At 58.5% G+C, this 12,589-nt stretch overlaps 1 protein-coding gene across 4 annotated transcripts in view; it reads right to left on the bottom strand.

The window, feature by feature from the left end:
• ARHGAP8 (Rho GTPase activating protein 8) overlaps nucleotides 1-11,968 on the bottom strand; it is a 67,026-nt gene extending 55,058 nt beyond the window's left edge. The window contains exon 1 of one of the 4 annotated variants that reach the window (XM_072843578.1): nucleotides 11,944-11,968. In XM_072843578.1, coding sequence (XP_072699679.1) covers nucleotides 11,944-11,948 — 5 coding nt within the window. In that variant the 5' untranslated portion in view covers nucleotides 11,949-11,968. The other 3 variants (XM_072843579.1, XM_072843580.1, XM_072843581.1) reach the window with 3 other exon arrangements.
• Between the last annotated feature and the right edge of the window lie 621 nt (nucleotides 11,969-12,589).

Genomic DNA, 12,589 nt, shown 5'->3' on the forward strand with positions numbered 1-12,589 from the left:
TGAAAGTGAGAAAAGAAACTCAATCATCTACCCCCACAGCTCGGGCCATGGCAGCTGGGGTGCAAGGAGTGCCGGCCAGAAAGCCTGCTAAGTGGAGAGCTTGTTCACCTCGGTCACGCGTCCCTGGGCCACCTAATGAGACTGGCTGCCAGGCACAAGGGTGCCGAGGGCTGTTGCTGTCGGGGGGCGGAAAGGGGACCACCCAGCCTTGTGGGGGACTCACCACCACCCGGTCATTCTGCTTATCCCTCACGACAGGCCAGAGGGCCTCCCCAAAGTTGGAGCATGGGAAGGGGCCACCTTGTCCCCACCCCCAGAGCTTCAGGGTGCTCCCGCACCCCTTCTGTGGGCTAGCCTGGACCGACGCACCTGCTACAAGCCAGGCAAATAGCTCAAAAGCAACGTTCCGGGGACACGTCTTGAGGGACCCGCCCGACCCAGGGGAGAACTGTCTGGAACATTCTCACTTCAAAGCCTCGCAGGAGGCGCTGAGAACAGCCAGGAGGGACCCAGGCCTCTTCTTGCTCCTCTGTCTCGGGGGGAAGAGCCTCCCTGCTGAGCCGCATGAGGAAGCAGCTGGGCCTGGGGAGCTCAAGGCCACCAAAGCCAAGGAGGCTTTGCTTTTCCTCCAGAGTCCGCTTTAACCAAACAAAGTGATATTTACTCCTTTTTTCCTTCATTTGCTCAAAACCTGTACCCGGATCGCCTATCTCAGAAAGCACGGGCAGCTTTGTTTGTTTTGAATTTTGCAAACGCACAGGTGGGCAGGTGCCTTGCTGTGGCAAAAGGTGGAGGGAGGGGTCTGTAAGGAGGACCCTGTAAGCTCCCCCAGCCCCACAATCTTATACTCGAGTAAAATAAGGCTCGGCACGCACCAGCATCAGATGGTTCTTCACCCCCACTGCACGTGGTCAGTGGGACCCCACCCCACGCGGGATGGGAACAGGATGGGAGCCCGGCCAGCGTAGGAGAAGGAAGCCCCTCTGTGCTGCTGCTGCTTAAGGAGCTGAGGAGCCCCTCGGGGAGGCCAGTGTCCTGCTCCCACCGGGCCCAGCTGGTTCCACAGCTGCAGGTCCAGGAGCCCAAGTGGCGCTGACTGGCTGGGAGGCATCCAGGCGAGCAGTGGGCTCGGGCACCAGGGTAAATCTGGTCCTATCGGCCTTGTGACAGTTGATTTTACGTGTCAACTTGTCTGGCCAGTGGAGCCCAGCTGTTTGGTCAAACACCAGCCTGGGTGTGGCTGTGAAGGTACCTGTAGATGGGATTAACGTTTACAGTTAATCCCCCTGACTTTGCGTAAAGCTGCTAATGTACCAGAACGTGGGTGGGCCTCGTCTAATCTGTTGAAGGCCTTCAAAGCAAACGCTGAGGTTTTTATTCAGGGACGGACTTCTGCCTGGAGATAAACGGAGAATTCCTGCTGCCCTACGGATGTTAGATTTGCTAGCGCCCACAACTGCATAAAAAGCCAACACCTGCAGACAAAATTATAGATAAATATCTATTGGCTCATGTCCCTCGAGAACCTGATTCAAGTTTCTCACATACTCAGGTTGCCTCTTCCTATGAATTACCAGAATCACAAAACAGGGGCGCCTGGGAGGCTCAGTGGTTGAGCGTCTGCCTTCAGCTCAGGTCGTGACCCCAGGGTCCTGAGATCGAGTCCCGCATCGGGCTCCCCGCAGGGAACCTGCTTCTCCCTCTGCCTCTGCTGCTCCCCCTGCTTGTGCTCTATCCCCTTCTCTCTCTCTCTGTCAAATAAGTTAATTAAAAAAAAAAAAAAAAGAAGAAGAAAGAAAGAAAGGAAACTATACATTGTCCAGAACAGAGAACCCCCTCCGGGGGCTACCCCGCTCCATCCTTTGGGAGTTTTAACTATGCAAACTGCAGAGAGCTGAGAGCAACACAAAATAATACTTGTCTACAGAGATGCAAATCCCGTCCTGTCCTGTGGAAGGTGGAAGTCCGGTGGGCTCTCCCTCTGCCCCCCACCTCCCCCTCCCCCAAAATGCCCTCAGTTGCCTCCCTGTCACTTTATTTCTGTATTCCCGACCTCTGTACGTCAGATCCTCCGTCCGGTGACACCACCCGCCTGGCTCCCTCGTGAGTTAAACAAAATCCTTAACGCGAGTCCATTTTTCTGTCTGTAGGACAGTCATGGCTTTATCCCTTTTCTGGAAATGATCTTTTAATGTTAGCCTTGCTCCAGGCACCTAGAGCTTTGCAAGGAAGGGACACGGAGTAAAAAAAAAGGCACATGTAGCCCGGCCTTGTTCACAGGACAGCAGGCTCCCGCTCAAGGATGTGAGGCCCCACAGCTTGGGGCTTCCAGTCCGGCTTGGACTCCACCTGCACCCCCTTACCCTGGGCATCCTCCTCTCTCTCCCCACTATGCTGCAGCCCCAGAAACTCAGCCCGTCAGATGCTCTCCCAAATCCCATGCCGCTCCCGCCTACCCCAGGACCTTATGAATGAATAAAATCTTTAAAAAAAAAAAAAGAGGAGCTGCACAGGGCAAGGTATCGTGTGTGTGTGCACGGTCTCTGGGTGCACTACCTTCCCAGCACCCCCATGTGCTCGGCAGCCGGGAAGCTCTCCTACGCAGCTTAGCACAGAGGCAGGACTAAATCATCACTGTGCTTGATGATGGACCTCAACTACCAGCCCCAGGTCTCTCCCTAGAGGTTGGGGGGTAGGGCTGAAAGGCTCAAACCCTCTCATCAGGAGGGAGGGGGTCCACTCTCTAGCCCCCTCCACTAGCCCCCTCATTAGCATGAACTCAGGTAAGATCCAAAGGGACCCTTTATTTTATTTTTTTTAAAGATTTTATTTACTCATGAGAGACGCAGAGACACAGGCAGAGGGAGAAGCAGGCTCCCTGCGGGGAGCCCGATGTGGGACTCGATCCCAGGACCCCGGGGTCACACCCTGAGCTGAAGGCAGACACTCAACTGCTGAGCCCCCAAGGTGCCCAAAAGGAACCCTTTAAGAATGAGAAAAGACACTCCCATAACTCAGGAGGGTCCCTGGGTTCCAAGGAGCCCCGTGCCCAGAACTGGGTCAGAGACCAAATACACACTGGTGCTCCCCCCCATGTCCTGTTCATCCTCACGACCTGTGTTGACACAATCCCCTCCCCAGCCTGTCCCACGCAGTTAATGTCCCAGAGCTCATCTGTAAACCTCCACCCTCCTCATCTGCGAGGGTGCACCTGCGTCTGTGGTCCTCAGGTTAATGTTACCATGGGGCCCCCTCAGCAGATCAGCTTCGTGAGGGCTGAGCTGCTGCCTGGACGCGTGCACAGGATCCCTAGAACCTACCACCACGGGGCACCTGCCATTGGCACGGGTCATGATCCCGGGGTCCAGCCTCGCGTCGGGCTCCCTGCTCCTCGGGAAGCCTGCTTCTCCCTCTCCCTCTGTCTGCCGCCTCCCGTACTTGTGCTCTGTCTCTGTTAAATAAATGAAATCTGGGCAGCCCGGGTGGTTTGGTGCCACCTTCAACCCAGGGTGGGATCCTGGAGACCTGAGATCGGGTCCCGCGTTGGGCTCCCTGCATGGAGCCTGCTTCTCCCTCTACCTGTGTCCCCTTCTCTTTCTCTCAGTGTCTCTCATGAATAGATAAATAAAATCTTTTAAAAAATAAACAGAAACTTAAAAAAAAAAAAACCAAACCCAAAAAACAAAAAAAAAAAAGAACCTAGCATCGCGCAGATACTACAAATGCACTGACCCTCCTAAGCGGTGGTTTTGGGGCACAAGCTCCATCACCCTCCACCTGAGTCTGCCCACCGCCACTTCCCCCTGGGTCTCTCGGTGCCAGACCCTTTCCCCTGAGCCGAGAGCCAGGCTCCCCGAGGAGCCCCCCCCCCGCCCCCGCCCCTGCCCGAGGAGGGGGGAGCGGGGGTGGGGGGCGCTGGCTGGAGACATGGACCGGAGCAAGCCTGCTGCAACGTGCATGTTATGCAAAAGAGATTCCAAATCACCGGACCTGTCTGTTTATAATTCATAGCAAAATGGTTTGTTGCTATAAAAATATATCTGCACATTTCACAAATAGGCCCCTCACAGCAATTATCTTAATGCAGTAGCTACAAATTAACACCTACTTACCTCGGGCAAATTAGCACTAAATTGAATTTGAGTGGTGTGGTCGTGTGCAGGGTGCACAGAGGAAGGGTTTGCCCGCGCATCGCAGAAGGAGCTTCTGCTAAAGGGATGGAGGGGTGGGAGGGCCCCCAAGCCCGTATTTCACAGGCCCCAGGGAGAGGGGCTGGCACCCCGAGGGGAAGGGGATGCAGTGCCCACGTGGGAGTGGTTGGAGCCCTTGCCCATGGCTGGGGGGCCGAGGGGTGGGGGTCACCAGAGTTAGGATTCCCAGGTCTCTAGTGGTACCTCGTAAACAGTAATTTTTAGGGGCATCTGGGTGGCTCTAGTCGTTTGAGTGTTGACTCTTGATTTCGGCTCGGGTCATGATCTCGGGGTCCTGAGTCTGCTTGAGATTCTCTGTCTCCCTCCCCCCTGCCCTCCCCTGGTGTGCGCACGCACGCGCCCTCTCTCTCCCTCTTCCCCAAAAGCGATTTTCACGCTCTTGTTTCAGTTCTGCTCCAAATTCAGTAAAGCAGACCCCCCACTTCCTGCTCTTCCTCACACGCAGCACTGAGGCCCCGACACCGGCAGGAAGGCACGTGTGGACCAGCGTCCAGGTAGTAGTAGCACCAGAGGCCACTGGAACCGGGCATGATTCCCAGGTGAGACACCAGCAGCGAGACCCAAACAGGCTGTAATGGGCTGCGTGAGCTTGCCGGGTCGGTACGCCGACAGGCCAAAGGACTCTGCCCCAGAGCCGCTCGCTGGGGGCTCTCGCAGCCACGGTGCCAGGACTCAGCGGCTCCCACTCCCATGGCCGTCTGGGCAGACAGGGCTGCTCCACCCCCGCCTCCCCGCCGGGGTACCCGGGTGCTCGTGCAGGCGCAGACCATCCCCTGCACAGCCCTCCCGGGTGGCCTGCTTACCTAACAGTCATCCTATCTCCCTTCTCCAAGCTGTGTTAGGGGAAGCCAAGCCCGAGCTAGTCAGCACAGGGCCACTTCTCTGGTCCCAGGAATGGCTTCGTTCAGGTCCATGAGGCACCAGGAAAAGTTTTCCTGACGCTTCTGGGAAAGATCGCAAGAGAAGACCCCTAGAGAAGTCCCTGTCCACACAGCCACGTATGAAGATGAGGCCAGAATGCTGCAGCCAACTCGCTCCCCACTGAAGATCCAGGGGTTCATAAAGAAGGCAGGGAATTGCCAGACCCTGATTGAGCCGTACCTGGTCTCCACACCATCGCCAGACCATTTCAGCTTCGTGGGCCAAAATACCCTCCTTGGCTTTTGGGCCAGTTCACAATTGGGTTTTCTCTTCCTTATAATCAAAAGCATCCTGGGCAGCCCCGGTGGCGCAGCAGTTTAGCACCGCCTGCAGCCCAGGGCGTGATCCTGGAGACCCTGGATCGAGTCCCACGTCAGGCTCTCTGCATGGAGCCTGCTTCTCTCTCTGCCTGTGTCTCTGCCTCTCTCTCTCTCTGTGTGTCTCTATGAATAAATAAATAAAATCTAAAAAAATAAATGAATAAATAAATAAAATCTTTAAAAAAAAAAAAAAAGCATCCTGAGGCCTCAGTTGGCCCTCCTACCCCAAGCTGGGAGAGGGGCTTCCCCTGGGGCAACACCCCACTCCCTCAGAGTCCTCATGGGCCTGGACCATGTGCCTGTGTGTCCCCGACCCATCACCATACGGTCACCGACAGCCAGGGCCGCGTCTGCCTCACCCAAGTCCCAACACTAACCAGCCCAGGGCCAGCGAGGAGGGCGGCGAGGGGGAGACCGTGGGACTCCTCCTAATGAGTGCTCAATGCCACGCTCTCCATTCTCAAACCCCGATCTCGGTTCTATACATCTCCCCACCCCCGTGCTGGATTTGAATATCCCGACTACCCAATCCAGACGCCTCCTGACACCCTGCGAGCACCAACACCTGCTGCAGTTCTTGGAATAAAATTCAAGCCCCTGCAAGCACCTGAAACACTGACTCTTCACGTCTGTGCCTGCGGCCACCTCATGCCACCTCCACCCCAGCCCCACTCTCTCTGCTCCAGCCACACAGGCCTCAGGGCTGTCTGAGGTTGCCCCTCAAACACTTCAAGCTGCTGCCGCCTCGGGGCCTTCCCACGGGCTGTCTTGGCTACCTGGAGCACAGCGGCTCCTGCAGGGAGGAAGGGACCCATAAATGGTTCCTTGTTATTACCGCTGGCTCAAGTCCAATTCAAGAATTCAATCTGAGGGCACCTGGGTAGCTCGGTCGCCAGAACACGCAACTCTTAATCTCAGGGTTGCAAGTCCCAGCCTCGCAATGGGCTCTGTGCTGGGTGCGGAGCCTATTAAAAATAAATAAGTAAATAAAAAGGGATAAAAAAATTGATATTGGAAGCAAATGGGAATCCAAATGCGTACTGCACATTATGGAATTATGTTAATTGGTTTTTTTAAAACATTTTAAGTGATTTCTATACCCAACGTAGGGCTCAAATTCACAACCCTGAGATTAAGAGTCGCACATTCCACCGAATGAGCCAGCCAGGTACCCCTATGTTAACTGTTTTAAGCAGAGGTGCCTGGGTGGCTCAGTGGTTAAGCGTCTGCCTTCGGCTCAGGTCATGATCCTGGGGTCCTGGGATCAAGTCCTGCATTGGGCTCCCATGCAGGGAGCCTGCTTCTCCCTCTGCCTGTGTCTCTCATGAATAAATAGATAAAATGTTAAAAAAAAAAAAAAAAAAAGCATAGTAATAGTATTGTCATGTTAAAAAAAAGGGATCCACACTGTGATATTTATGGAGTCTGGGGACTACTTAAAATCATACAGGAGGGGATCCCTGGGTGGCTCAGCAGTTTGGCGCCTGCCTTCGGGGCAGGGCGTGATCCTGGAGTCCTGGAGTCCCGGGACCGAGTCCCATGTTGGGTTCCCTGCATGGAGCCTGCTTCTCCCTCTGCCTGTGTCTCTGCCTCTCTCTTTCTCATGAATAAGTGAATAAAATCTAATAAAAAAAAATCATACAGGAGCAGGTGTGTGTGGGGGGGTGGGCTGGAGGTGGGGGAGTAAGCAGGTGAAGGCAGGTGGGGGCGAGCCCAGACCAGGTGTGGCTGCAGCACGGCAGCAGCTCACACTGGGCCGTCCTGCTTACTCCCAAAGGTGTTTTAACAGCACAGAACCAACGGTGGTGACCTGGGAGCTGCAGGGGCATCAGAGGCACCCAGAACTTAGCGGAGAACAAGACCTAACGAAGAGGGACTTTCGGGGTGCCCGGGTGGCTTGGCTGGTGAGGCGTCTGCCTTTGGCTCAGGTCATGATCCTGGGGTCCTGGGACCGAGCCCCGCATCAGGCTCCCTGCTCAGGGGGAACCTGCTTCTCCCTCTGCCTCTGTTCTCTCTCTCTCTCAAATAAATTAATAAAATCTTTAAAAAAAAGAGAAAAAAGGAAAAGCAGCAGCAGCACTTTCCAGAAGTCCCACCCGTGCCCCTGCTGGTTCAAAGCCCTCCCTGGCTTTAACCACCAAAGCCTCCCTGTAGATAACCAGGGTGCCCGCCCACACGGCCCACACGGCCCACACAGCCCACTGTCCACAAGGGTTTTCTCTGCTTGCTTTTTTTTTTTTTTTTAAGATTTTACTTATTTATTCATGAGAGACACACAGAGAGAGGCAGAGACACAGGGAGAGGGAGAAGCAGGCTCCTTGCAGGGAGCCGGATGGGGACTCAATCCCAGGACCCTGGGGTCACACCCTGAGCCAAAGGCAGACGTTCAACCACTGAGCCACCCAGGCGTCACTCTCTGCTTGTTTTAATTTCACCTCCAGGAGGGGGAAGGGAAGGGATGGCTTCCCAGGAGTTTCTGGACTCCTGACCTGCCAAACCAGTTCCTTCTGATGGACACTCACCAGGCTCCCCGCCCGTCGGCTCCATCAGAAGAAAGAACTGCTTGCCCCTCAGCCAGGGCAGGAGCAGGTTCCACACAAGCTCACTCTTCACGCTCCCCATGGTCCGTGGGTAGAACCAATACTGCGAAACACACTTATGAAGGCGCCACACCTTGTCACAGGTGCTGAGCGCAAGTCAACTCATTCGCTCCTTCCAGTAACCCCGAGTCGGTACTAACATTGCATTTACAGATGGGGAAACCAAGGCACACGGAGTGGCAAGCAACCCCAGTTAGCAACTCCAGGGCACACAGCCAGGGGGCGGGGAGGTCAGGAGCCGGGCTCCAGGGCCAGCTGCTGAGCAGAGCGCCACCCTATCCCTCCTAAATGCCCATGACGTCCCCTCCGAGCCTCAGGACAACCTGCTGCTTATGTAACCTGTTTGAGAGGCAAGAACACGGGGACCCTGACTCAGCCGGGTCTCCCGCCCTACGGGGACCCAAAAACCTGGACGGCACCCAGAGCGGGCTGCCGGAAGTTCCAGGAGCCAGGACTCGGGAGCAGGTGTCTCCAGCAGGAGCCCCACAGGAGCATCTCCCAGGCCATCCCTACACCACCCAGTGCGGTCCCCAGAAGGGCTCCCCTCGGCTGTGTCCCCGAGGCCCGGGAAGCCTCTGGACACACCCAGTACATCTTCCCTGAGCATCCATTTCAACCCAAGGGTTGATGGAGAAGTTTAACAATGTATCTGAAAAGAAACCAGAGAGAGCATTCTTTGATCCTGACGCTAACTTCCGAGGCATCTGAAGGACCGTCACCTGCAGGCTTTGAACATCTCCACCGAGAAGCCCGACCCCAGTGGCCCGGAGGTGCCACAGCCTGGCAGGGAGGTGAGGACGCAGGGAGGTGAGGACGCTGCAGCCACAGCTCGGTGGGCATCCAGCTGGCTCTCCACGCCCGGGCCCTGCGCCCTCGGAGAGTCACCTGAGCCTCCCTGCCTCCACGTCCTCATCTAGGGGGATAGTCACAGCCCTCCTGCCTCGGGAGGCTGCTGTGAGCGAGCCGTGGGGCAAGCGAGCCTGCAGGTCGGGGCCTGATGGCCCTTAGGGAAGGGTGGCCAATGGAGCCGTTTCCCAGGTTAGGAGGCTGAGTCCCTGAGAGAGGAAGCGACCCTGCTCAACACCTAGGTTTCTGCCTCCCCTTGCAGCTTTCTTTCCCCTGCCGTCTCTGTGCCTCAGTGTCCCCAGCCTGGAAAGAGCATTAAAATCAAAGGATGGGATGGAGTCTTGGATGCGGCCAAAGATAAGCCCAAAGATAAGCACGCCAGGCAGCTCCAGGGTGCTCTGAGCTCTTGCTGTGCCCCCTTTGACTGAAGCCACTGTTTACGGCGCACCTCCGACTCAGCCTGGAAGAGCCTGTTAGGGAGAAGCCGTAGATCTACACGAGGTCTAGTCAAGGAAGTTTCCAGACCTTAAAACATCTCACTGAGTCCCATTTCAATGATTCAGTGATGTTATCTACGTGAATTCCTACCGGCTCCACCTATCAGGTCCTCTGCAGGCATTCCCACCCCACCTTATGGGTGAATAACTCCCCCCCGCCCAGTGTGACCCCAACCTGCATACCTTCCATGCCTACCTCCCCCATCCATCTTCCAGTTCAATGGCTGCCTCCTCCAGGATGCCCCCCGTGACCCCCCTCTAGCCCCCAGCTTCCCTCTGGGTCTCCTGTGTCCAAGGACTGTGGAGGCGGCTGTCCACAGGAGGAGCTGGGCTCAGGCCGGTACCCCGTGTCCCTGCTCACTGCCCCCTCCCGGTGTCACACGGAGGAATGGTCAGTCACTGTATTAAAGGAGAAACGCACGAATGAGATCCCCCACGGCCAACAGAAACCAACCAAAGGATGCTCACTGTTGAATCTTAACTTAAATTCCGAGTTCTCACCGGCATGAATGTTAACACCACATTTCACAGATGTGCTGAAGCACAGCGTAGCCTCTGACCCAGCACCTCCCAGTCTGTGGCCACCAGACAGCCAGGGCCATGTCCCCACCCCTGTGCCCCCTTCCTGAGGATTCTAAAGGTCCTTCTCCAGGGGCCTGGGGAGCCACCCCACACAGCCCCAAGCCAGTGCTGCAGTCAGTGACCCCAGGAATTCTGGGACCAGGCCCCATGCCAGGGCTTGAGAACCGGGAGAGGAGCCAGGGCCTCACCCCTAACTGATTGTGTGTTCTGGCCCACTCACTCCTGGGCTTCCACCCCTGGGGCTGGCCCAGCAGCAGCCCAGCCAGAGCCCTGGCTTTGAATCAGCCTAGCACCTGCTCAGCCTCAGTTTCCTCATTTGTCAAATGGAAAGATGCCTCCCACCTCCCTGGTTTGGGGTGAGGGGGCTGATGTGCCCGTACAATATGCAACCCTGCCAAATGAGAGACCCCAAATGGGGGGGAAATGGGGGGCCAGCAGACAGGCAGATGGCTGGGGAGGGGGCTAGGGGTGAAAGGGGATGGGGCAGGAGAAAGGGGAGGGGTGGAGGGAGGGAAGGGGTGCAGGGGTGAGAAAGAAGAGGAGTGGTGGGGAGGGTAGGGGTGCAGGGAGAGGGGGAGGAGTGGGAGGAGGCAGGGAGGGAAGGAGTGCAGGGCCAAGAGGGAGGGCGAGGAAGGGGAGGAGAGGCAGGGAGGGGAGGGGGTGCAGGGTTGAAGAGGGAGAGAAGAGGACGGGAGGAGGCAGGGAGAGAAGGGGAGGGGCTCAGGCCGGGAGCAGGGAGGGGAGGGAGTGAGGGAGAGGCAGGCAGCTGGGACTGAGGAGGTGCGCAGCCGGCGAGGAGGGGGGAGAGGCAGGGAGGGGAGTGGTGCGGGGTCAGGAGGGGGGAGAGGCAGGGAGCAGGGAGGGGAGTGGGTGCGGGGCCAGGAGGGGGAGGAGAGGGTGCGGGGCCAGGAGGGGGAGGAGCGTGCTCCAGGAAACCCAGAGGGGAGGGGGGGAAGGGCGAGCAGACCCCCCACCCCCGGGCGGGGCCGCTGGGCTCGCCCGCCTTCCCGCGCCGGACACCTGTCGCCGGGCCCACCTGGGCGGTGACCCGGGGCGGCCGCCCGCTCACACCGTCGGAGCCGCGTGGCGTCCCCACGCGAGGCTCGGGCGGGCTCCCCCCGCGGACGCCGGGCCTCACCTGCCCACAGCCCCCCGGCGCCTCACCTGCGCTCCGCGGCCGACCCGCCTCACCTGGCCCCGCCCCGGAAGTGGCCCCCGCCCCGCGCCCGCCCGCCCCTCGCCCCGCCCCGGCCCGGCCCGCGCGGCGCTGCGGTTCTGGGGCTCGGACGCCCGGGTCGGCGGAGGTCGCGGCGGGGCTGGGACCGGCCGCACAGGTGAGCCCGCGGGCGGGGGCGGGGGCGGGGGGGGGGAGGTGCCGCGAGCCCCTGGCTTAGCCCCCGGGGCGCGCCTGCGTCTCGCGCGGGTCAGGCCCCTCCTTGGCACAGCCCACCCGTGCGGCTGGCCCCTTCCGTGCCCACCCGCCTGCCCGCGCTGGCGATGTGCAACGTGAGGAGCAGGCAGGAAGCAGTCCATAAAATCTCCCAAAGCGTCTCCTGGGCCCGGTGCTGCCTTCCTGGGCCGCGGTGGGGACCCCACGCTGAGCTCAGAACTCCCCAGAGACCGCGGCCCTGACCCAAGCTGAGGAGCCAGGAGGAGGCCTTCCTGGAGGAGGCAGTGTGACGGAGACTTGGGCCTCTAAAGGGTCGTTCGGGCCAAGTGCTGCATTTCCGCCCGTGGGAGCATTACTTCCCTGCCCTGAAGCCCCCCCACCCCCCCCGCGGCCCAGTCTGCACCCCGCTTTTGCCTACACCGGCTGATCTCATCCAGCCTCCTGCTCTCAACATGGTCTATACCCTGATGATCCGAAACAAAGATCTGCTGACCAGAGTCCTGCCTCCACCTCCCCACCTGCCCTCTCTGTGTGGAGGCCTGAGGGCCAGCTGGAGCCCCTCCCCAGGCTTCCTACCTCATGGTCCCTGGGCGCTGTCCAAACCCTTGGGGTCATCCTTGGCTCCCCTCCAGCTCCCACGTCCCATCTGCAGTCCCTCAGCAAGCCCCACGGCTCTTACTCCAGAGTAGATGAGGCGCCACCACTTCTCTCCCCCACACTGGCCCAAGGAGACCGGGCCACCAGCACCTCGCAGATGGCTCATGCAGCGGCCCCCCACCAGGCCTCCCTGCCCCACCCTGGCCCCTTTGATCTGCCTCCACACAACAGCCACAAGAGCCTTTCATGCCTCGCCCCAGCACCAGTGCTCCCCTGACCCAGGTGGAGAGGGACAGGTGGCTCCCCAGTCCCAGGCTGCTTTGCATGGACGGTGGCACAGCTGCTGGTGGACTGTGTGTGATGGGCTCTATGGTGCCCAGTAGCCGCCATCCAGCAGCCAAAATAATCAGGCATGCTGACCTCTCCCCATCTCGGGGGCGGGGGGGGGACTGATTGCAGAGGCCAGCCGGCATAATACCCCCCCTCCTTAATGGTAATGGTGAAGGTTCTCGAAGTAACTGGTCCTGGCTGGAATAGTTGGGGGAGAAGAAATCCTGCTTCCTCCTTTTCCCTCCCCCAACCTAGATGAGGAAGGTTGGTGCACTGGACTCACCAGGCCATCCTG

This window comes from Canis lupus, chromosome 11 (assembly GCF_048164855.1).
Source record: "Canis lupus baileyi chromosome 11, mCanLup2.hap1, whole genome shotgun sequence".
NCBI lineage: Eukaryota > Metazoa > Chordata > Mammalia > Carnivora > Canidae > Canis > Canis lupus.